General features: G+C 43.7%; 1 protein-coding gene across 1 annotated transcript in view; it reads right to left on the bottom strand.

The window, feature by feature from the left end:
* The window catches only part of RHOJ (ras homolog family member J), an 82,757-nt gene that overhangs the window by 11,632 nt on the left and 45,658 nt on the right, over positions 1 to 25,467 (bottom strand). Inside the window, exons 2-3 of the mRNA XM_032624662.1 lie at positions 9,791 to 9,849; positions 69 to 233 (exon numbers count right to left, since the gene is read on the bottom strand). Of these exons, the coding sequence (XP_032480553.1) occupies positions 69 to 233; positions 9,791 to 9,849 (224 nt within the window). The remainder of the gene's footprint in view (positions 1 to 68; positions 234 to 9,790; positions 9,850 to 25,467) is intronic.

The raw sequence follows: 25,467 nt of genomic DNA, 5'->3' as shown, positions 1-25,467 counted from the left end.
CGAAAGGTTCTTTTCTTTTTCACAAACCCTCCACCGACCGACCCTCCCTGCCATGCCCGCCTTCGAACCTGGGTCCCTATGAGGACGTAAGGCACGTGAGGCATGCAGTCCTTCAGCTCCGGGACCCACTCCTCTTGGACGTTGTGATAAGAGGCAGGATTTACGACGGAGAAGCAGATCAAAAACACATCCGTGTTGGGGTAGGAGAGCGGCCTCAGCTGGTTGTAATCCTCCTGCGGGAAGAGCAAAGAGTTTGTGCTTTTGTACAGCCGGGGTGAGGTGTGGCCACGTGGTTCCAGGGAGTGCCTCGGGAAAGGTTCCACCGCCGTGCCCTTCGACCCCATTCCTTCCCTGACCCTGGAATCTGGTGGTTCCCTATATTACAAGAAGTAAAGGAGCCATCAATCCGGAAAACACCTGTTTGTTCTGTATAAAGATTATGAATTGCCTCCGTTTAAGATGAACTAAAAAAAAAAAAAAACCTAAAAAAAGTTTTTTAAATAGCTTTAGTGAGGTAATTTACATACCGTGAAGTTCATCCATTTAATGTGTATAACTCAGTAAGAATTACTGCAATTCTGTCCCTTGGGAATTGTGTTGTATTGAATATGGATTTAAATTAGTGGGCCATTGGCCAAGGCACAGAAATTCTCTCCTTATATAATTGAAAAAATTGCATTGAAATTTAATTTAGAATAAGCTAACTCGAATGCAAAGCAGAGTTGTTGCCAAATCATACACCACGATATTTGAATAAATATATTGTCTGAGGGTTTAGAGCTAAGAATTTGGGGATTTGTTTCTAAATCTACCTAAAAGCCATACTGTGACCTAATAAATAAAATGCCAGATTAATGACTTTTCCCCAAAGACTTTTCAGACCAGAATATGCTCTAGTTGAAGAGCTCCTGTTTGCATAAGATGTTTATGTATATGCTGTTTTAGTGGGAGGTGACAGAGACAAAGAAAAACATTGGATCATCTCAACTTTGGGAAAATGTCAGCAAGCACCTTTTATTGTATGTAAAATGTTTTAGGAGGTTCCAAGGTAAAATCTGCTATTTCATTAGAAGGTTTAATCTATTTTCATAGAATTTGGTAACACATAAGCCCAAAGTAACTTTATGTGTGTGTATACTTTACATGTATATACTATGTATACACACATGTTCTCGCATACCACAATATGACAAAATGTTCATACACACTATGTGTAATTTATATACATATACACACTACATACAGGCACACATTATACATACATAGGTGCAATCAAATCTATATGTTCACACTTATACATGTGTACATAGACATGGGCAACATATCAATTCATTTATTAGGGTCTGTCCTTAGTACTCTTCCTAACACTTAAAAAAGTTACAAAATTTATATATGCTCTTTGCAAAAATTCAAACATTACAGAAGTACATAGGGTAGAAGTAAAACTTTGTTCCCATCCTGCACTTGATCTCTAAGAGTTTTTCCTCTCTTCCCAGAGGAAGCAGCTATGTAACAGTATCCTTCTGAACTTTTAATATTTATTTACGTATATAACATACACATGTTTATTTAAAAAAGAAATCGATTATATAGCTCATATTGTTGTGACACTTGTCTTTTTCAACTTAATAGGTCATGGATATTTAAAAATATTGACCTCACTATCTGTTGACCCTAATAATGTCTATAAAAAGGGGGTGCACACAGCCACGTACATGTATGCCCCTTCCAAGGCGAGGAAGCCCCTTGGAATGTCAAAGGTGGTCATCTCTGGCTGGTAGCCGTGCATTTATCTATCATTTACTCAAGGTGCCCAGCACACAGGGACCCAGTATGCATGGCTGGCACTATTACTGCTTTTAATACTAACAAAATCTAAGCAATTTCAATGCAAGCTGGCAAGGATGCTGAAAAATCCTAAAATCCTAAAAAGTGAACTAAAAGAACACACAAAACAGTCAGTCACTGTGGTTGAGTACATTGCTTAAAAACTGATTGGGCCAGGCCTATGATTGTATCTCAGCCAAGTTGTGCCCATGGCTATGTGTGTGTGTGTGTGTGTGTGTGTGTGTGAGCCTGCGTGGCGGGGGTGGGAGTGTGGGAGGGGACAGCTTGTCTCTTGTCAGTGACTCTTCCTCTTTCCACAGCTAGCCCTGAAAGCCAAATCTGTCCCACAGTCTCTCTGCCTCTCTCCTTTCTCTCTGGGACTTTCTCTCTCACAGTAGCTGTGAAGCCCACAAGCCAAGAGCTCTCCTTCCCAGCCCATAATCTACAGCTGTTCATGATACCACCTGCTCCCTGCCACTTCATCCTCTCATCTGCATTGTCATAACTGGAGTAGGAGCCGTGTTGTTTTTTTCGCATGCCCCACTTGTACTCTGTCCATAGCAAATATTCCATAAAGGCTGTTGACCGATTTTGATGACACCCGGTCTGCAGTGACCTGCAGATGAACACATGGTTTTTCTGTCTATCATTTACTGCAGTAGCTTTCATTAGAATCATCCGGGGAGCTTTAGAAACATCCTAATGCCCTGCTAACCAACTACCTGCCTCTACCTTCCCTACTCTGGGACCAGTGAAATCAGAATCTCTGGAGAGTGGGCTTGGGTATCTGGGTATTCTGATTTCATTGGTCTGAGGTTGGCATGGAGTTGAGAACAACTGATTTACATCATCTTCAATGTCAACAGAGGATGTATCAGGGGCTTATTACTAAGGGCCAGGCACTCTTTCAAGCTCTTACATGCATTATCTAGTTGAATCCTCACACTAGCACTGAAAAGATGGTACCGTCAACATCTGAGTTTCATAGAAGAGGAAGTTAAGGTTTAGAGAAATTCAGCACTGGACCAATGTTACAGAGCTATTAAGCACCAGGATGGGGGTATTTAGCCTGAATCCAGCTCTAGCTCTTAATTGTGACCACATGATTTGCTTCAGCCCGGAATTTTAAGGGACAGGTTAAGCATTTTCTTGAAAATTCATTTATCCAGGAATCTTAATATGGGTTCATACTTTACCCAAGGATCTAGGAAAAGAAATGTTAGAGACCATGGGGTGGGTATAGTATCTATTTCTACAGAGCTATAGAGAGGCATATCTCTAGGCCTGCATCTACCAGAAATTACCACCAGATGGCAGCAGACACTGTATATTTAAAACCTCAACGCTTAAAAAAGCACAAATGAGAGAAATGTCAGAACTAGGTAAGTTGGGTCACAACTAGATAAGCAAATAACTGGTAGTCTGAAAGGATCATGTTTACTTGATTCTTTACCTAGAAGCTCTCAAAGGAATTCTGCTCACATTATGGAAAAGTTAGGCAGACCCCTGGTTGCTGGATTAACTGTAGGTGGGAAGGTGAAAAGAATTTGGTTTTTCGATAATTTACCCTCCTGGTAGGTCCAGCTGAGTGACTTCTGACTGTGTCCTTCATTGGGCTTTATCCTGCTCTGTATTCTGGATCTCTCTTCTGTGGAAACCTTAGTCCTGCTGTATAATTCCATTTAAAAAGATTTATTAATTGCCTACTGAATGTCTAGCATACAGCAGTCAGGATGCTATATGAACTATATAAGGTGAAAAGAATTGGGGAAAAGCTAGTGGGGGAAAAAAATGAAAATATGGGAAACAATTCGATTTATGTGAAAATGAGACAGGTGAAGTTTCTCTTGCTTTTAGTAAGCTCTCTGATAATAGAATAATGTAGAATAGTTATTTGACTGAATTGGGAAAATACAATTTCAAGGCTAGAAGAGGTCTTAGAGTTAAGTTAGTGCAGTGGCTCCCAAAGTAGGGTCCCGACTCGCAGCATGGGCATCACCTGCGAGCTTGCTAGGGGTGCACATTCCCCGGTGCCACCCAGCCTTCCTGAAGCTGAGGCTCTGGGGGAGGGGTTGCTCCACCTGTGTCCTAACAAGCCCTCCAGGTGACTGTCATAGCTCAAGTCTAGACACTGAATGATTTAATCAGGACTACAGAGCAAACGTACCTCTAAAGAAGGCTCACACCTAGGCTGGTCGGGCTCGTTTCAGCCCCCGTTTGCCACTGGCTGCAGCTATGACACACGGCAGTGGGTTCGGGATTAATAAAAGTAAGTGTCCCCTCAGACTGAGGCCTGGGTGCTGGGAGTTTGGGGGACTTGAATTTGTACCAGCTGATAACTCGGGTGATTTTTTTTTTTTTTTTTGCAATGGGGCACGTTTTGGGTCTTGGTTGGATGCGCACATGTTGAGATGATATAAAGGGGCTCTGAGGATTGGGTCGGTGGTTTATTTTGTATTTGAGGCCCGTTCCAATGTTGAAACTGAGAATGGAAGACTATAAGAGTGACTCAAAGGGGGCTTCAAGGGCTAAAGTAGACAAACAGGCTGGGCAGGGTATGGGGGTGGAGGGAAGGGTGGGATTTGGTCAAGGTAGGCTTTTTTTTTTTTTTTTTTTTTTTTTTGGGGTACGCGGGCCTCTCACTGTCGTGGCCTCTCCCGTTGCGGAGCACAGGCTCCGGACCTGCAGGCCCAGTGGCCATGGCTCACAGGCCCAGCCGCTCCGCGGCATGTGGGATCTTCCCGGACCGGGGCACGAACCCGTGTCCCCTGCATCGGCAGGCGGACTCTCAACCACTGCGCCACCAGGGAAGCCCAAAGTAGGCTTTTGAGTGCTTTCCACCCAACTTCACTCCAAAGGCAGGAGAGTGTTTTGTCTTAAGGCAATCTGGTGTTCTGGGGTAACTGTGGGTGATTATCAAACAAGAAAAGTTCAGGGACCGCCTCAGCCTCAGACGGGCCGAACACCTTGGGCTCGAAATATGCCTGGAACAGCCGCATCATGATGGCACAGTGGTGAGCAAGTGAAGCCATCAGACCAGCCCTTCTCAAGCTTTACGCACATTTAAATCGCCTGGGGATCCTGTTCAAACGCACATTCTTATTCAGCAGCGGGCCTGGGATGAAGTCTGAGAATCTGCGTTTGTAACAGGTTTCCAGGTGGTGCTGATACTGCTGGTCCGGGGACCACACTTGGAGAGGCTAGGAGCGTTGCACTGAGCATCCCCTCCCCCGCTCCTCACCCCCATACCTATGTTAAATTGGAAATGGAATTCTGCTTCCAAGCCCTGTTGGTTTAATGGTATTTACCCCAGATTTTCAACACATTCTCACTCTCATATTCTCCCATAAGTACACTCATATCTGTCAGGCTTGGTTTGGAAGATGTGGACACAGCACACGTAGGGCAGGAGTGCGGCAGAGTGTTTAAGAACATGGGCTAGGGAGACGTATTCTCTGGGTTCAAATCCAGATGGCCTATTGGGTCAGCCGATAGCAAAGAGGAAGGCTCCTGTCCTTCCAGGTTGCCATTAATGAACCCCAGGTGTACTTGGCCTCCCTGCCTGGTCCTTATGTCTCTCTCTTCAGCCCTTGCGGGGGCAGGGGGCAGGGAGAAGGGGAGGAGAAGGGTTTCAGAATCCAGGACAGGTGAAGACGTGTGGTGTGCAGCCCTGGCTGAGTGAGGGGTACAGCTGATGGCCTTCCTGCTTCCCAATTTTCATGGTCACCAGTGACAGCTGGGCTGCTGTGGTCCTCAGTGACAGACACCATTCTGTGCTTGGCCGCCAGCAGACGGCCCCTGATCCAGCAGTGCTTGTGTGCAGAGAGCTCAGGGGTTTATCCTGCTGAGAAGCCAGGCTCCTGACACCAGGAGATTCTCATTCCTCCCTGGTACCGCTGCTAACTGCCACTTTTGCAAATGTTGCTTTTGAGATACGTCCATCCTGGAGTTTGGCCTGAGAGGCCACAATCACAGCAGGGTTTTACCCACATTGCTCCTGGAGGCCAGGGCCCACGAGAGAAAGAGACAAGGTGTCTTAGTACCGGGAGTGGTTCCAGTCTAGGTGGTCGGCTGAGGGGTGGGAGGATGCCTGGTTCAAGGCCGTGACCTGGGAAACGCCCCTCTCCCACTCTGGCATTCCTTAGCTGGCCAGTACCCAGGCTTGCGGCAGTATCCCCACCCCAGCTTCCTGCTCTCCCTCGTGACACACTCTAAAGAAACTGGCCTGCAATCACATCATTTAAAAGTCGGCTCTCAGACTCTCTGTAGTCAAGCCAAAGATCTGAGCTCTAGAAATCCCTTTCAGAGAGACTCTCCGTAATGCACTTAGGAGGGGCAAGAGTCACACAGGCTGGGTTGGCAGGACCTATATAGATCTGGTTTACAGACCAGGCCTTATTGCCTCCCCACTGTGAGCTGAGTGGGTACCATGCCGAGTCACCCTGTACAAAAACCCCTCACTTCATTGCCTAACCGACTGTTTGGAATTCTACCCAACAGATGAAGCAGAGTTCTGAAGGCTCTTTGTCTTCAAAAGACTCCACTCAAAGTCCAAGTATCAGTTTGTTTCAGGGGCCTGGGGAGAGAGCTAATGCTTAATAGCAGCTGCCACGTGCTGGCCGTGTTTGCACGTGAACTTCATTATAACCTGCCTTCAGCAGATGCTTGGCTGGCTCGTGCAGTGCTGCAAGCGTGTGTCAGGCGAGGCTGGCGGGGCTGCAGTGATGCCTGAGGTGACCAGGTGTGGCGAAGTGGAGGGAACCAGGTCGAGTGATTTTGTCCAGGGCTGGCTTTGAGGGTAGAAATAACGAGCTCCTATCAGTTTATCTTTCCGAACACATGTGCTTCTTGAAGTTGTTTTTGTTAACTCTGAGCCACAGTTAGCTCAGGACAAAGATGAGGGGCACTGCTCCTTGATTTGTTCATGCGAGAAAATCTAATTATTCACAGCAAGATGGAACCCTATAGCCAGATTCAGAGACTTATTTCTTTTTTTGTGGCTCAGGGATTAATCAATTGGTTTTGAGGTCGCTGCTCTTCCTTGTTAGTAATTCTGACCAGATGAGTAATTTTGAATTAGTATAGATCTTCCTTAGCCATGTGACCTCAGCAACATTTGTTCGAATATAACTGAGGAGGCTAGATCATCCTCCTTGAGGCTGGCAATGGAAATGTTGGGACAATGCTTCTAAATTAAATTTGTCACTGAGACTTATTGGTAGAGTTGTAGAACCATGGGAATCAACTTGGGTAATGGTTATTTTCCACCCCATCCTCCTAACATTAGGAACAATGTTTCAACCACCAAAGACTCTGAGGGTCATGATTCTTAAATTTTAATGTGCATACGAATCACCTGGAGATCTTCTTCAACTGCATCTTCAGATTCAGTAGGCTGGGGACAGAGCCTGAGATTCTGCATTTCTAATAAGGTCCCTGGCAATGCTGCTGGTTGGTGGACCAGACTCTGAGTGGTAAGGTTCTAGAACCGTGGTTCTCAAAGTATGGTATACAGACCAGCAACAGCATCACTGGGAAACCTGTCAGAAATGTAAGTATTAATACTTAGGCACCATCCCAGACGTGTAGAATCAGCAACACTGCAGGTGGGGCCCAGTGACTCGGTTTTAACAAGCCCTACAGGTGATTCTGATCCCTGCTCAAGCTTGAGAACCACTGTTCCACAAAATGAATTATTCATATGCGTCATCCTTCAGTGGAATGCATCCCAATACCCAACAGTCCTTTACTGCTGAGAGGTCTCCCTTAGGTCTAGCCTCAAGTTGTTTTGCTTAATTATTCCGGTTCTTTTAGGCATTCTCAAGGTCATTTTTAAGGGTCCTAATCATAGAATTTTAGTCCTATAAGGAGCTTTAAGATGTGTTCTGATTTCTTTTCCCCGTGCTTTACGCTCCCCTATGAACCTTGTCCACCTCTGGGCTTTCAGAGTAGCTGGTGGAAAGCATTAAAGTGAAAGTTAAATTGAAGAAATATCTATAAACCATTTGTTGTTATATTCTATCGGTGCTCATCACTTTCTTCTGTGTCAGAGGTTTGGGTCAATTTGGAGTTTAAAGATATTTTTTCCTCTGCCTTAGAGTCTCAACTCCTATACTAGTATTATTAAATTTTTCTAAGGACAGAGCAGTGGGAAAGAATAATTAAACTGCTTTTATGCAGTTTTATTGGATTCAAAATTAAATAGAGGCCAGGGAGGCTGTTCTGGGGGCAATTAACGCACAGAAGCAAACAATTGCGGTGGATTGCTGTAGAACTGGGGAGAACTGCGTGGGCACGAGGGGCACGGAGAGCAGTTTTAGAAGGCAAGGGAAACAGAAAGAGATTTCAGAATCAGGCAATAATCCTTGCTGTATTGAATTTTTCAAACTGGATTATATTAATAAAATATGATTATGGAGGACAAGGGTATAAGCTCTTTTTTCAGGCTGTGAGTCCCTGATGGATGGGGACACCCCAATGACTGTGTGATTGAATGAGGGTAGGCAACTCCAGCCTGAAGAGCAGTCTCCCTCTATTGCTGGAACGATTTCTGGTGGAGGGGCAGTCAAGCATGAGCTGCACTGAAGCCCTGTACCTTAGCTCAAAGGAGCCAAATCACCTTTCCAATCTGGGCATCTGTGGGCATCCTTTTCTAGTCGTGTGTCTCGGTATTGATGTGAGAGGTCTCCTCTATTCTCCAGTTCCTGAGAGCTAAAACACCCATCAGCCAGCGAGGGGAAACTGGAGGCTTTTAAGAGCCTTGAGTCTGGTGCTAGATTTTCCAAGTTCTCCACTGCCTGGGCCTGCCCAACATCTGACTTTCATGTTCCACAGGCATTGATACAGTGGTTCTTGCAAATGCACACAGAAATCCTAAAGAGAATTTTATTTATTATGATTTTTTTTTTTTAGTATAGAGGTATCAAATTGAGCAAAAAGACATATCTCCAGATAATTGTGAAAAAAATCTAGACAAATGCATAACTACAAAGAACAGTTACCAGGAAACTCACAGTGGGAATAAGCATGGTCTAATGTTCGCTCCAAAGGACTTAAGATGTATGAATTTGGACAGACTGAACAACCTGCTGATTTTGACCTAAATAAATGACCCAGGATGTATGGTACCAAAAGTTCTGTCAAAGAAATTGGGCCATAACCATCAGTTGCTTAACCGCTTCCCCTCTAGCCCATGAACTTGTAACATTAGAAACTTTTTTGTAGTGGAGCGTGGGATGCAAGGAAAAAAAAGATAAAGCAGCAATTTCAGCCAAGCAGAGCATGTGCTAACTGAGGGTTCTGGTCCATTGCCTTAACATTATTGTCTGGCCAGGTTCTCCAACTTGAAGAAATATTTCTGACAGAATGAGCATATTTCAGGAATCTTGGAGAATTTAGAGTTAACCCCAGTTATTCAGGGGTTGACCCTCACTTTGGGAAAACATCCAGGATCCTGGATTTTCTTCCTTCTAACACTTAATCCATCTTCTTCCTACTCCTTGATCCCCATCTCCTATCTCTTTTTGTACCTTTCCACAGCTTGTTAGGCAATTCAAATAAAGAGCAGGCAAAGAATATAACATTAAAAAAAAATAATGGGTGAAACTAAAATTTATGAAATTGACTCAGTAATCCTGGATCTGGAATTGGTATGGGTAGGAAGAAATTGGAACTCTTGGCCAAATATGGTATTTTGGTTAGTGGTCGTCAATCAATAAATGAATGGTTATTTGCCTGTCAACACCTTGAATCCTACAATGATTTAGTTTTCTGTAATTGAAAATTTTAAGATATTCAAAATATTTTGGTTGTCATTTAGGTAGACAATAAATTTGCCCCAAGTGATCAGAGGAGGTAATATCTGTACCGTGAGTTCCCATATGCCTGGCCAAATGGATCATTCTTCCTGCCCCGCCCCCCCCCCAAAAAAAACTCTTAATGAATCAAGGTAAGAAAAATGTACCTGTCCTGCGGTGTCATACAGTCCGAGCAAGTGTTGCTTGCCTCCCACTGTCACAGTAACTAGGGGAGAAGAGAAAAGAGGAGAGTCTGTAAATGCAAGCTTCAATCAGGAGTCTTCACGTTTCTCTATGCCAGCATCTCCTTGGGCAGCAAGGACAAGCATATGCCTCACCCGTGTATATTCGAAACCAAGTTGACAGCATGCTTGCCAAATGAAAGGCAACCTTGGGCTGCAGTGAGAGCAGATGGGCTGAGCCAAGTCCAAATGTCTCAACCGAGGTGAATACTATTGGTGCCACTAGGCCGGCTGTTCATTGATCCTGATTAGGCCCTGTAATGTCAAGCTCCTGAAGGGAAAGGATGCTGGACTCTTTCTTGGTTAGTTTATTTTCTTCTTTCATTTGGTTTGAGCCGCCTTTCGGGATATAGACTCGTGTAAACAACCTTTCTGTTAGAAATCTCTCGGCTTTTATTTGTCATCAAAATATTCAAAGACCCTGAAAACAAAGGATATTAACCCACCTGCCTATGTTATAGTCTATAAGGCAAAGCTAATAATGAAATGCGAAGGGCTTAACATTTATTTCAAAAAGTGTTTTTATTAAATATCTCTGTGCTTTAGCTCAACTGATTCATTACAGTTTGAACCTTAGTTGCAGAAGGAGGTGTGGTATATGGGTTTCATCTCACATAACTGAAGGGCATATATAGAGTGCAAAGTAGAGAGTTTGATTTACTCAGCAGGCTTATTGCCTTGCCAAGCAACGACGTCCAAAAGTGGGAGGTAATAGAGGGATACCAGCTGCTCTTTACATGGCTGGAAATGAAATAAAGGCTCAACTTGAAACTAAACTGAGATTGAACAAATCGAAGGCAAGAGTAATATGATTCTCCTGGTGAATGGAAAGAGCAGATTTAAATTTCCACAGAAATTTAATCTCTTTTTGGAAAAAGAAAGTAAAATATGAAGGAGAATGTGATTTTTCCTAGTTGATTAAAAAATGTACAAATGCAGGGATTCACATTCACTATCTTATAATAACCTATAATGAAATATAATCAGAAAAAATAACTGAATCACTACACTGTTCCCCTAAAACTAACACGTTATTGTGAGTCGACCATATTTCAATACAAATGTGCAAGTCCAACATAAAAATGATGTCTGATTTCCCACCATTAGCTGTGCAGGAAACGAAAGATACATGGAATAGCAACCTTTTATAACCATATCTCTAAAACATGCCAGCCAAATCCTCTAGTCTACTGCTCGGAGCTTTGGTACTGATCTGACTTTTATTTGTTTTCAGGTTCAGGGCCTACATGTATGCAAGTGCTTCTTAATGGCTCTTTCTTTGAAAAGCACTTGTTTAAAAGCACTGCCTTCCCAGACACTGGGAACAAGTTTTCTAATCTACTCAGATCAACGTGTGTTCAGCTTGATAACATGGCAGCAGCTGCACAGATGAGCTTTTACATGTGTTTTTAAGGGGTGAACCCGGCTCCATCCAACGCTAGTGACAACACCGAAGAGGGGCGTCTAAACATTTTTCCTTCCTTTCATAAGCCAGGCTAGCAATGGAAATGAAGGTGAGATGGCGCAGCCCCGATCTCTTCGCCCTGTTATAATTTCCTCTTCCTGCACACTTGGAACCCAGTCAGATGTTCCTGAAGTCTGCCTAAATTGTTTCTTTAATGGCTAATTCACCACCTAGACATGGATCAGGAATGAGGGGAAGAAAGCCAGCCATTACAACATGGAATTTCCTGCCTCTAGTGAGCCCAGTACTTACAGGTTAGGGGCAGCAGTTCCGGAGACCCCCTTGGATGGTCTCCCGACTTAGAGGCGCAGGGCCATCTGTGGAGCGAGTACTAGAAGCTGACTCACCCTCACGGCCCCACTGGGCGCTGCAGAATTTCCAAAGCGATGGCTCTGACCTTTGTCACTGGAGCCCTGAAGCTCTTGTTTGAGTTTTCTCAGAGAACAAACATTCCTTCCAGCCTGCTTTTCCTCAGGCCTCGCCCTTTTCTCCCTTGGCAGCTCTGACTGCAGAGAATTGTTCCAGGCCTGAGGCGAGTGCCAGCCCGGGAAAGGTGGCCGTCGGGCTGAGAGTCTGAGCCCAGCCTTCCCTTACTTCTGTCCTTCCCTTCCTCAAGAGTTTCTTGGGTTCCGGGACTGCCCTCAGTGTTGGGAGCGTAAAGGCCAGATACAGCTCGTCCTGTCACGGAGCATGGAGAGGAGGGTACAAGGCAGTGCAGTGAGCACTTTGCTGGTGGCAATGCGGATGGGTGGGGGAGCATGCAGAAGGGGCACCACTGCACGTGCACACGCGCCCTGCTGGAGTGTGGTCAGAGAAGGCTTTCTGGAGGACATGTCCGAGCTGCGTCCCGAGGATGGCCAAGAATTACCCAGGGTGCACTGGGGGAGATGGGGCATGTAGGCTTAGGCCCAACCCGACTCACTAATACAGCCTTTATTCTGAAGGCTTTGTTAAACTATGAAAGTCCTGAATTATTCTTGTTCCCAAAGAAAGCGAAAGAGAAGGAACTAAATTTACTTGCGTTAAGGCAAAATGGTGAGAGGAGGGAGGATGAGGTTTTTGGGGTGGAAGCCAGGTCAGCTTTCAGCTTTGCTGCCTACTCTGTTGGACCAGCCCTGCTGGAGGAATCCTGAGGGAACAGGGCAGCGCCCTCATGCCCCCATCTCTGGAAATCACTTTTATTCTCTCTTCTCTGCCCTTTGATTCTCCCATTTTATCAGAAGGAAGATAAATGGATCACACAGTTGATGACTGAGAACATCAAGGGACAGACAGCCAGAGACAGATCCAAGCATCACTCACATATTGTGGAATATGCAAATGGCTTTGTGAGTCCTTATCTTGGGCTAGCAATGGATGCCTTATTGCTTGCCAACCTGGGCTCTTTGAGGCTTCTCAGTTTGGAAATGAATTAGGTCAGCATAGAAGGAAGGTTTGCTCTAAAAATGATCATAGGAAATGTAGAGACGTTGAGAGAGCGGGATATTTTAAGTCAGATGGTTCTGCGTTTGAATCCCATCTTTGCTATTCACTGTATGTATGACCTTGGGAAAGTCACCTAACACCTCTGAGCCCCACTTTCCCTATTTGTTAAAAATGGGGGGAACGTCACCCATCAAAGAGAATACTTGTGAGGAGAACGTTAAATGAGAAAATGCCTGGCCCACAGCCTGGCCCACAGTAGGTGCTGAGAAGTTGTTATTTCCCCTCCTTCAACAAATGCTTATTGCACTTCTTCTAAGACCAGGGACAGTCTGTCTTGCTCTCCCCTGTATACCCAGTGCACGTGAAATGGCACAACAAATTTATAATATTTGTGAATTACCGGTCACTTTCTACGCTAAATGGTAGCTATTTAGATCAATGTCTTGTGTCTCTGAATGGACAGGTAGGCCCTTGAGGACACAATCTCCATACCCCATACCCCACACAGTACACAGCACAGTTCTTGGCATACGTAGTCGTTGCTGAATCCACAGAACAGAAATGAAGCCCCAGGGGCAACTCAGGCAGAAGGAGGTCCTTCGAAATGTGCAGAGCTTCAGCTTGAAGCATCCTGGCAAGACGCTAACTGCTGGGAAGTACCTGCAGCCAGCAAACTTGCCCCGCAGACAGTGGTCAGGCTAAAATCCCAGGTCACCTTCTATTCTCCAAGCTGTTAGAGTGTTTTGTTTTGAGCTTAGAGAGGTTTTAAAGAGAGTGGGTCAAATGACCTGCTAATGGCTCAGAGGGTTCTCTCAATAAAGCGTGAAAAGTTGTCAGCGGCTTGTTAAGTATGTAAACCGAAAGCCTTCCTCTCCAAATCCATTTAGCTCTTGGCTTCCTTGTGTTTGTTCTTGATGCAGATTGGATGGTTAATTTTATGAGTTGGAGTGAGGTGCTAATGAAGTAGAAGTCGTGGGTTTGCTCTCCTGAGAGTCAGTTGCTTTCACCCAGAGAGAAAGTGTTCCGGCAGGACGTGAGCCTGCCCCCGCCCCACCCCCTCTCAGCATTTCAGTCACCTCATGAAACTGCATGTCATTTGCAAACCTGGATGAGGAAGTGTTGGTCATTCCCTGTAAGCCAGCTCAGACCGTTAAGTCCAGCCATTAGCAGCACTAGGAACCTGGTTCACAGCCCCTGCCTTGTTGGTCATCTCATCCGCCAAGAGCAATCTTTTGGAGCCGATGTGATGAATATCTGATGAATCCCGAGAACTGGCATGGTGGAAATGCCCAGTGCCCCTCCGTTCCCAGCACATAGCCAGCTGTCTGCATCACTCATGTCAAATGTACTGTATTTGTCAGGTAGGATGAGGCATACCTGACTATGTCTCATCCTAAATGTATTAGGATGGTACTAAAGGTACTAATAGTACCTTTAGTACCATCCTAGGCACTATTTTGGAGGAAGAAACACTAGATTTATAGACATAGCAAGAAATACAATTTTAATTAAGTTAAAAACATGGCCCCATGCAAATATAGAATGATGTTATGTCAAAGATTTATTAACTCATTAATGAGAGAATCAGTAAGATGATAAATCTTGTTCAAAGAGCATTTTGAAGAACTGGGCATTTATAGGTACTTCAAAAGCAAAATGTTAGAATAAGATGGCTAAGTTCAATGGAAAACTGGTTGTTGTCCTATGGAAAAGATAAGCTTTGGTGTTCTCCTTTCTACTAAACAGGAATTATTTGCATCTTGACCCAACAAGATTTACAAGTTAACATGTAACTTCAGAGAATCTAAGCTTTCAGTTAATAGCAGAATCAGACAAAGGCAAGTTACCCTAGATTACTAAGCCTTGGGGGAAGGGTGTTGAACACTGCCTTAGCATGGACAGTTGCATGTTCTCGGCCTTATATCCAAGTTCCAGATAATTTTTCTTCACGTCCGAATTCAAGTCCATACTTAGCTATCTACTCATTTGGTGAGATGTTGGGTAGGTCAGTAGGTTTCCCCCTCACCTGGAAGATAGACACATTGTCTTTACCCTAAAGGGGTATAAAAACTCTTTATTAGCTATTCCAGAGTCAAGGGTAATCACCACTACAGTTTGTCTATGTCTGGGGTGCTGCAAAAAAAGGAGAGTTTAAATGAAAAATCTCAATTCTGACCCTCGTCATGCTTGCTGACTATCTTCAGCAGTGTTCGCTGACCTTTTCCCTCTCTGAACTGACTCTCATCCCCAGCTCCTCCTCCTTTCTAGAAGATCCCATCTGGGACTGTGACTCACCTAGCACCAGAGTCCGCTCTTAGGAGCTGCTTGTGTGTGTTGTGACGTGGGTTAAGCCTCACAAACGTGCATGTTCATTTTATAAGGAAGCAACTCAGAGGCATCTGGGATGACATTTCCCTCAAATTAAAATAAGCTAGAAAACAGAATGAAACTAGAAATAGATAATACACTTTCATAAATATGAATGGTGGTGAATTCCTTCCTGGTGGGGTTTCATCCTTCCAACTTAACGTGTTCCTGTTAAGGCGGCTTGAAAACCTCATCCATCTACACTGGCCCCCCTCAGCCAGCTCATTTCCTTTCTTTGCAGAGAATGCCTCTTGTTTCCTAAGCATCAGCCTGTGTGTGTGTGAAATAAAAGTTGTTCAGGCAAGTCTCTTATTTGAGGTACTGGTGTGAGGTCCTGTTTCCACAGAATAAAGACTGAGGGGAAAACCAAACAGTCTCCCCGAGAATCCATTAGGACACTGAGCTGAGGGTTTTCTTTCGTTAGGTGTGTATATTCCTCCTACAGTAACAAGAGTTCCTTTTGAACAGGGGAGCGTACCTCTGCCATGCATCTCCATCCCTGGTCATGTTTCTTTTCTCCTTTAGGTATGGCTATTGCAACAGGGGATTTAGTTTGTAGTTGTTTGTTTAGTCTGTAGTGTAACCACCCCAGATTTTAAGGCAGAAGGACTGGCTGGAGGCCTGAACTCACTGTGAACAAACTCTGGGATACTGAGCAAGTTACAGCTTCCCTATGTTCTCAGTTCTTACTGGAAGTTTGAGGAGAAAAGAAGATCATGACTATAAAAATTGTGTACAAGAAAGCTAACACGAATACAAGGTGACATCAGGGAGCAAATGGCTTCTTAACAGTACTTCTGGGAACAGAGCTTGCTGGAATGAAGTTGGGTATGGGGGGGGGGTGTTCAGGAAAGGTCTACCCTTGTCAGTACTTGTTTGATGAGGGAGGAGAGGGAGGAGGAAAAGGAAGGGGGGTGAAAGGCAAGAGGAAGGGGAAGGAGATTGTGCAGTTCCAGGACCTTTGGAACTGGCTGGGGATGAGGCCAAACCAAAGACAGAGCCACGATTCCATGACATTCACATCCTGGGATTTTAGAGTCTTGCTTGGCCTCACCCTTCCTTCCCCAACATTCATTTGGTCTCTACATCCTGCCAATTCTACCTGCTAAGTATCTCTAGATACTCGGACTCATCTTTACCATCTGTGTAACTGTCCTCATGCAACCCCCAACCTTGTCAATTGCAAAAGTCTCCTAATCAACATTCATTTCTCCAGGCTCATTCATTTCTCAGGCTTAACATAGCTGTGGCTCTCAATCATCTCCGAGATAAAATTCAAATACTTTCCAAGAGTGTACAATGTCCTTGTAACCTGGCCTCTGGTTTACCTTTCCAGATCTCTCCTATTATTTTACCCTCCCACAATCCAAACTTCTTGCAATCTGTTTTTGTTTCTTTTTCTTTTTTTTTTTTTTGTGTTACATGGGCCTCTCACTGCTGTGGCCTCTCCCGTTGCAGAGCACGGGCTCCGGATGCGCAGGCTCAGCAGCCATGGCTCACGGGCCCAGCCGCTCCGCGGCATGTGGGATCTTCCCGGACTGGGGCACGAACCCGAGTCCCCTGCATCTGCAGGCAGACTCTCAACCACTGCGCCACCAGGGAAGCCCTTGCAGTCTGTTATACTCACAATGCCTTTGCTCAAGTTGTTCCCTCTGAAAATCTGGAAAAGAAATTCTGGAATGCTTTCCCCACACCTGTCAGCCTGGAAAACTTCCATAACCTGGAAAGCTCACTTTTGTAACGCCTCCTTGATGTCCTCCAACTACCTTAAGTGTCTTTCCATGCTTACTTGCCCATTGGGCCTTAAAGTGCTGTGTGCTGTTTATCTTCATGTACCAAGATCTAGCACGGGCCTGGCATGTGGCTCCATAAATATTGGTTGAGTGACGGAAAAGTGAATTAAATTCCAACTAAAGCGGAGGTTTTCTCTGAGGCATATATTTTCTCCAGATGAGTCTTTGGCCTTTCCCAAAGGGTCACCATGAGCATTTATGGGTGGTAGTAGTAGTGGTAGGATGAGTTCATCAGCAGTGGTGTCCTACGCTAAAGCTGGCCTGCCTTTTATGAGGGGATGCCATGGAAATGTGGCTCCCCTGGGTGGGATCAGTGTTTGGGGTACTCTGCCACTTTTCCAGGCAACTTTCACCAGCTACAGGGCTGCCAGACTCCGTCAGTGGGGCAGGACCACTGGCAAGGTGTCCTGAGGTTCACTGTGGCCATATAAGCCATAGTAGCCTGGCTCCCCGGCATGAGCTACAGAGTACAGGGGAGCTGTCTTTTGATTAGGACTTTGGGAAGCAGTGACTGAATTATAAGTGAAGCCTGCACATTGAGGTGTGTGGTCTGCAAACCAGGGTGTGCTTTTTGCATGATCCTCTGTATAAAGAGATACTTAAAAAAAAAAAAGCCAGCTCCTTCAGTGACATTCATACATTACTAGAAACCCATAATAATTAAGCTGCCAACCTTACAATGGAGGTATGGTGGAATCAATACCTAATTTAGAGGCAGAAACTTTTATTTTCAGCCTTGACCTTGACTTGGTGAAATCGATGTTTCACGGGAGTCACCAGGGGAAGCTAGTTTTTTTTTTTAATTTTAGAATTTTATTTATTTTTTTATACAGCAGGTTCTTATTAGTTATCCATTTTATACACATCACTGTATACATGTCAATCCCAATCTCCCAATTCATCCCACCCCCACCCCCACCCCCCGCCGCTTTCCCCCCTTGGTGTCCATACGTTTGTTCTCTACATCTGTGCCTCTATTTCTGCCCTGCAAACCGGTTCATCTGTACCATTTTTCTAGGTTCCATATATATGCGCTAACATACGATATTTGTTTTTCTCTTTCTGACTTACTTCACTCTGTATGACAGTCTCTAGACCCATCCACGTCTCTACAAATGACCCAATTTCGTTCCTTTTTATGGCTGAGTAATATTCCATTGTATGTATGTACCACAACTTCTGTATCCATTCGTCTGTCGATGGGCATTTAGGTTGGGGAAGCTAGTTTTAAGTTGGGGAAGCTAATTTAAAAAACACAGAGTCCCTGGTTTCACATCTCACCCCTAGATTCCAAGGAAGTAGGTCTGGGGTGGGGCCCAGAAGTCTGCATTTTTATCAGACTCTCAAGTGAGTGATTCAGATCTGAATTTCAGTTTTCTCATCTTTAAGATGAGAAGAATAATAAGCTCGATTACTCTAGAGCATCCTGTCCACTTTAGATGGTTTTGTGAATAACAGATGAGGTAATATAAGTGAAAAAAAGTTAAAATTTATAAAATGCTACACAGATATTATCTGATCCTATCTGACACACAATACAGGCACAAGATGGTCTGTGTGTAGCAGCAGTCCTTTCCCCTCCTTGTCTAGAAATAGTCACTAAGGAAATTCAAACACCTAGGTGATGATAAAAGTGGAATAGTGTGGGGGCTTCCCTGGTAGCACAGTGGTTGAGAGTCTGCCTGCCGATGCAGGGCACACAGGTTCGTGCCCCGGGCCGGGAAGATCCCACATGCCGCGGAGCGGCTGGGCCCGTGAGCCATGGCCGCTGAGCCTGCGCGTCCGGAGCCTGTGCTCCGCAACGGGAGAGGCCACAACAGTGAGAGGCCCGCGTACCGCAAAAAAAAAAAAAAAAAAAAAAAAAAAAAAAGTGGAATAGTGTGTTCCTGTGAAGAGTATTCAATGAATTATTAGGCTCATAAAAGTTCTATCAGGTACCAGCTGTAACTACTTAGAAAATATCCTTTTCACAAGGACAACACAAACTATAAAGTGTCTAGTAATGGGAAGACCTTTATGAAAAAGGGTCTTCCCATTACTTGCTGAGAAACATAAAAGAAGAAAAATGGGGAAACAGCTCATGGTTTAGGGTGGGAAGCTCTGTATCGTAGATGTTAGATCTTCTCAATTTAATATGTTTATAGTAATTCCAATAGAATTTTTGAATTGGGAACATGACAGAGTGATTATAGCAGTTATATTCAAAATTTAGTTGGGGAGAATAGCTAATAATTAAAAAAGAATGACAGGATAATTGTGCTAATGTATGTTAGCATGTATTATAAAGTTATTAAAGCAGTATAACATCAGCACAAGAATCAATGATCCAGAACAGGAATCTCAGCCACTGAACCTATGCTACATATGTAAGGATTTAGTATATGGTAAATGGCAATGGGGAAAGATGAAGTAGTCAATATATGGCATTTAGATAGTTGGTTACTGTTTGGAAATAAAAAAGACCCTGAAAATATAAAAGCAAATGAAAAAAACCATAAAGAAAATGATTGATATATTGACTAAAAAAGTCACATATGTTCACATATATTGTGAAAAATGGTCAAGAAGTTTATTATTTTTTATGCATAAGGGTGCTTTCTGATTAACAAGAATAATAATTAAAACAAAAGAAAATATATAAAGAGTATAGAAAATTTACAAGTAAATAAAGGGCCAATGAATATTGGAGTAAAAAAAATCAAATTAAACAAGATGCAATCTTTGGCTTGTCAAATTGGCAAAGATGAAGAGAATGACACCCAGAGCTGGTGAATACATAAAGAGGTGGCATGTATATGCTGCTGGAGGATATGTAAATTGATTCAATTTTTCTGTCAAGTCGTTTGGCAGTACAGATCAAAAGTCTAACCAGGGGTCTCCCTCTGACTCGGCAATCCTGTTTCTGCGGTGTATCCTCAGGCAAAATCATACAAGTGGGCAAGAATATACACGTATAAGAGACTATATATCACCAATGGTTTATAATAGTAACAGTTGGAAACAACCTAAATGTTCAGCAGTTGGGGATTGGCCCTTATCAGTTATGGAACAACCTTACAATGGAAACATTGAAAGAACAGTGAGGTAAAATATTTAGGATATAATGCCTAGGGAGTAGGAGATAAAATTCTATATTGAATAGGTAAAAATATTTATAGGAAATACTTTTTATTTTTTCCATACTTGATTACCATGAACATGTAAATCAGAAAAAAAAAAGATATTTGGGTGCTTAAAAATTGTGTTTATTTTGTTGTTCTTATTACTGTTATATGTAGATTGGAGTCAACGTCATCTAAATTGTCTCCCATCACGGAAGTTCTACCATTTCTTCTTGGCTGACTCTCTAATTTTGTTTTAGGCTTATCCAGATTTACTTTAGGTTGTAGGACCAAGCTTATATTTTTATGAGGAGGAACATGTGATGAATAGGTCTACCGCAGTGGAGGTTTATGAACTGTGTATTACAGAGCAGCTCATCATTTTCAGAGAATTATGATGAACCACTAATGCTCTACCTATATTTGCATTTCGTAGGTACCAAGAAAATACTGTGCATTTGAGGATGTTGGAATCTGCCAAATGTATTTGTTGCAAACCAAAAGAAATATATGAGCTGTAAAGACAACAGCAGTAAATTGGTTCTAAATATAGAACACTGTCTAGGCAGAGTGAAATAAACCAGTCAGTCAAGTGAATATTTAGAGCAGTGTGTTTCTGCTCTCAATAACTTCTTCTCCAAAGTATTACAAGATTATTTGGAGAACATTAAGTGGTTTTTCTCTGTTTTCTACTTTCGTGTATGGTTGTTGTCCTGGATTATATTTACTCATTTGCCTCTTTGTTATTCAGGATCCTAGAATTTTATGTACTTGTGGTTTTCTCCCTTTATTTATTTCATTTATCTTAGTCTAATATGGGGTTCTTTACAGGTAGCATATTTATTTTCTAGTTCTTAAGAACTGTCAAGAAATATTAATAGTTGCTGGTTAATTATGATCAAAGGAGGATGTGTAACAATTTGAGATAAACAGTTCTTGGCTCTTTTCTGCAATGAATATCTAAGAGACCGTCTTGTATAACTTTATTAAGTATTTCCTCAGAATTTGCATAGGGTAACATCTACCACTTTTATGTCCTTCTTCACATGTTTTTCCCCAATTGTTTTTCTTCAAACCATCTAAAAAGAAAAGTATAATTTTGGGGATGCTTGTTAGCAATGTAAAGTTCATGGCTAGTCAGTCCCATCAAGGAGATGTTCATAGCCAGTAAAGGGATGCCCCAAATGTCAGCTACCATCAGAACCTGTGGTGTGCATTGTCACCCAAAGCTAGAAAGAGGCTCATGAAAAGCTTGGCACCTGAGGTCAACTGGGTCAGTGGATTAGCAATGTGAGGCTTTGAATTCTTATTCATATTTTTGCTTTTCTGTCAGATTTCAGGTGAGGTACCATTAATTTAGTAGAGTTTCTGTGCATTTTCAAGTATTTAAAAAATGTAACAAATAAGTGGGAAACCATGTGGTATATGGTCTCATGTGGTTTCACATTCAAGGACACACAACACTAACAGCCCAATGTCCTTATAAACCATTCTAACCTTAAGTGAAAGATAAAGATACCAAAGGAGGATTCAAATTATAAACCATAGCACTGCCTCTTAAAATCATCTTTTTCTCAGTACTTTTCTCAACCTACCACAGCCTTGAAGTTTTGCCCCTTCTCTCCGTTCATCACCAGCACACCTTCTGTAAATATCTTGGTCTCTTTCTGCCACACAAGAAAGCCAAGTCTTGATTGGCGCTCTCCTTTGGGCTTTGGAGGAGAGGAAATCTGAGTAGCCAAAGGCACTTTCTCTCTTCAGCAAAAGGGGGAAGGGAAGGATAATAAACATTTATAATATCTGTTCTTGTGTCCCTGACACGTTTATAATTCAGGTATTTGTTTTATAAGTCAAGGGGTTGTTTGCCAGACTCTTAGGATAGTAGCACCATTCTTTCTCCTGGAACCCACAGACAGTCAGCAGTTTAAATAACCACATTGTCAAGGACACCATAGGTAGATGGAAATGCAGACTCTGCTAGACCACAAGGTGAAAGGCTCAAGGGTATAAAGTGGATAGAGAGAAGATGATGGTCCTTCTGAGTCATCACTAACTGGTCAAAAGCAAAAGGAGGTTGTGCCCGTGGAAGCTGTGTGGACACAGGATCAGGACTGCATTGTGGGGGTGTGTGAATACCACAGGCCACTAGCACTGTGGTCTAGAGAATGTGAAGTTAGGCATGCAAGACCTGGTAGGGCAGTGGAGCTGGGGAGGCTTTGCCACTAACTACAGAGAAATTACCATATCAAAGAGAAGAAAAAGAAGTCAAATTTGCTGGGGAGAAAAATGGGGGTGGGAGTGATAAATAAGATGGAGAGGAAGGAAAGAGGACTTGGGAAGGGAGTGGGTTATTCTAATTGGCATCAGTCTTCAGAAGCCCAGTGTGGATCCCACCCCAACGCAGGTCCAGGAGCTGGTTCAGTCTAGATACCTAGGCGGTTTGGGCCTAGCTCAGATATCTCCAGGGTTGCCATAAACCGACCTGGTCACCCAGAGAGCTCTCTGACTTGTGGCTTCTCTGTCCTTCCCTCGGTCTTGACCTTTGACTCTCCGTTGGGAAAACCCACACCTATTCTGAAGGATTATTAAGCTCCTGATTTGAGCTGGCTGTGTCAGGAAGGGCGTATGGGCCTGGGCTCAGTTCTTGAGTGGCTAGCTGTCAGGGGTGCCTAGGACTGGGTGGAGAGAGGGCTGATAAAGAAACTCTTGTCACTTCTGTCTGGCCTGTTCTTTTCTGGATGGAATGACATGCTACTGAGTCCTGTCTTCCATGATGGCACTGATAACGGGACAAAGGTAGACCAAGGATGTTGCTGAAGACCAAAGTGTTGGCATGGTCAGGAAGGCCACACCAACTCATGTCTCTTACCTTTGCTGTGGCTCTGCTGTCCCTACCTTGTGATGCTTGTGCCTCTCCTCTCCTCCCATTATGAATTTCTAATAAGGGCCGTGATGACTGATTTTATGTGTCAACTTGGCTGGACCATGGAATGCCTAGATATTTAGTCAAATATTATTCTGTGTGGGGGTTGTTTTTGGATAAGATTAACATTTTAATCAGTAAAGCAGATTGTCCTCCATAATGTGGGTGGGCCTCATCTAATCATTTGAAGGCCCGTATAGAATGAAAAGACCCACCCTCTCCTGAGTCATAGGGAATTCTCCAACAGAGTGCCTTTGGACTCCACTGGCTCTCCTGGGTCTTAAGCCTACTGGTCCACACTGCAGATATGGAACTCCCAGTCTCTGTACTCACCTGAGCCAATCCCTTATGATAAATCTTTTTCTCTATATATTCACGTCCTATTTGTTCTGTTTCTCTGGAGAACCCTGACTAATACAAGGGCTCTACATTAGGACTGTACAGTCTGATTTACAAGCTCTCAGCTAGAGGACAAGTGTATAGCATAATTGGCCTACCGTGATGATTCAACAAGTGGATAATAAATAAAAGGATATTTTTCGTGACAGAGTTTGTTAGGTGAGAACTGATACCAGTGCCAGTTGGCGTATAGTGTGGCAGGTGAGGGACACAGGGCATGAGCTATAAAAGCATGAGGTTGATAAATAAAGGTACTGATTTGCAAATGACTTGGTCACCAATGACCCAAAGCATCCCTCTATTAATGATGCAGGAGGCATCCTTGGTGAAGTCAAGAAATATAGCTCCAAAAGGGAGATAGAAAAGATAGCACACGGAGCAGGTGGCCCTTCATCTGAGTGTGAGATGGGGAGAGAGAAGCGCAGGAGCTGTTTTTATCCCCTGCTGTCATCAAGAAGTGCACGTGAATCGTGAGGATGTTCGGTGGAGGATGGGGAGGTGGGGTTGGCTGGTAATGATGGCTCTTGTTAATGTGCAAATTCGGATTCAGTCGATCTGGTGAGGCCTGAGAATTTACATTTCTAATGAGCTTCTAGCTGGTGCCCTTGCTACTGCTCTGCAGGCCTCACTTCAAGTGACAAGGCTCTTATTCTCCCCTTAATGGTGTGTGTGTGTGTGTGTGTGTGTGTGTGTGTGTGTGTGTGTATATATTTATATATATATATATATGCATGCAAGTGTACCCCACAAAGGCAATGCAGAAAGGAAGCTGGATCTGGTCCGCAGCTGGAGTAGTCACTCTCACCTGCCCCCTCACTGGGCTTCAGAAATTAAGGGGGTGGGGCATAGTCACCTTATCGGTCCTGCAAAGAGCCCAAAGTGTCTACCATGCGGGAAACCTGACGGGGCTGCCAGTTTCCTCGGTGGGGATTTGAGGCATGGAAGGGACTGCAGCCAAAAAAGAGGACCGTCAAAAGATGCAATTAGAAACAAGTAATCTTGAGGCTTGGAAAATTTTGTCTCACTCCCCTGGATCATCACTGAGGGGAAACTGACCTCAAAGTGTGAGAGCATGAGGAAAGGGAGGGAGGCAAACGATTGGGGCAAATGGGACCACGAAATGGGCTTATTTTCTCAGTCATTTATTTCAATACTTCAGTAGATTATACTCAGAAGCTTGGAGTATAATAAAAAAACAGGGAGCTCAGCTCTGTGCTCTGTGACGACCTAGATGGGTGAGATGTGGGGGGTGGGGGTGGGAGGGAGGTCTAAGACTGAGGGGATACATGTATAAGTACAGCCGATTCACTTCATTGTACAGCAGAAACTAACACAACATTGTAGAGCAATTACACTGCAAAAAACCAGACCAAACCAATGTGCTTTCTTCTATGTGGGGATTTCTGAGTGTCTGTTTGAAGTTCTGTGACCTAATTTACACAAGTGTGTTTCTGGACCTGCGGAAGTAGCTACTATCGCTGTCTGTCTGTCCACTGTAGGGCCTGTGTGGACATGGCTTAACAGGCAGCTGGTGAAATCAGGCAAATTTGTCTTCTCTGGGTGAGCTCCCCTCACCCCACTTCCTCCTCCCTGGCCTAGGAATTGGTATCCTTCTTTCCTCTTCTTTATCAAAATGTATCCTCTTTTCTCCCCCACCCCTCTCCCCAGCACACTGAGGTTCTACAAACACTTAATAACTGAGTAGACTGTGAACTCCTTACAGGCAAAGACAAACTTCTAGGACCCAGCATAGTGTCTTGATTGTGGCATTTGCAGAGACGTGGATGGACCTAGAGACTGTCACACAGAGTGAAATAAGTCAGAAATAGAAAAACAAATATCCTATAATATCACTTATATGTGGAACCTAGAAAAACGATACAGATGATCTTATTTGCAAAGCAGAAATAGAGACACAGATGTAGAGAACAAATTTATGGTTACCAAGGTGGGAGGTGGGAGATGGGATGAATTGGGAGATTGGCATTGACATATATACACTACTATGTATAAAATAGATAACTAATGAGAACCTACTGTATAGCACAGGGAACTTTACTTAATGCTCTGTGGTGACCTAAGTGGGAAGGGAAATCCAAAAAAGACAGGATATATGTTATATGTATAGC

This window comes from Phocoena sinus, chromosome 2, assembly GCF_008692025.1.
Source record: "Phocoena sinus isolate mPhoSin1 chromosome 2, mPhoSin1.pri, whole genome shotgun sequence".
Taxonomy (NCBI): Eukaryota; Metazoa; Chordata; class Mammalia; order Artiodactyla; family Phocoenidae; genus Phocoena; species Phocoena sinus.
Note: the sequence above shows the minus strand (reverse complement) of the source record. Positions and strands in the feature narration are given on the sequence as shown.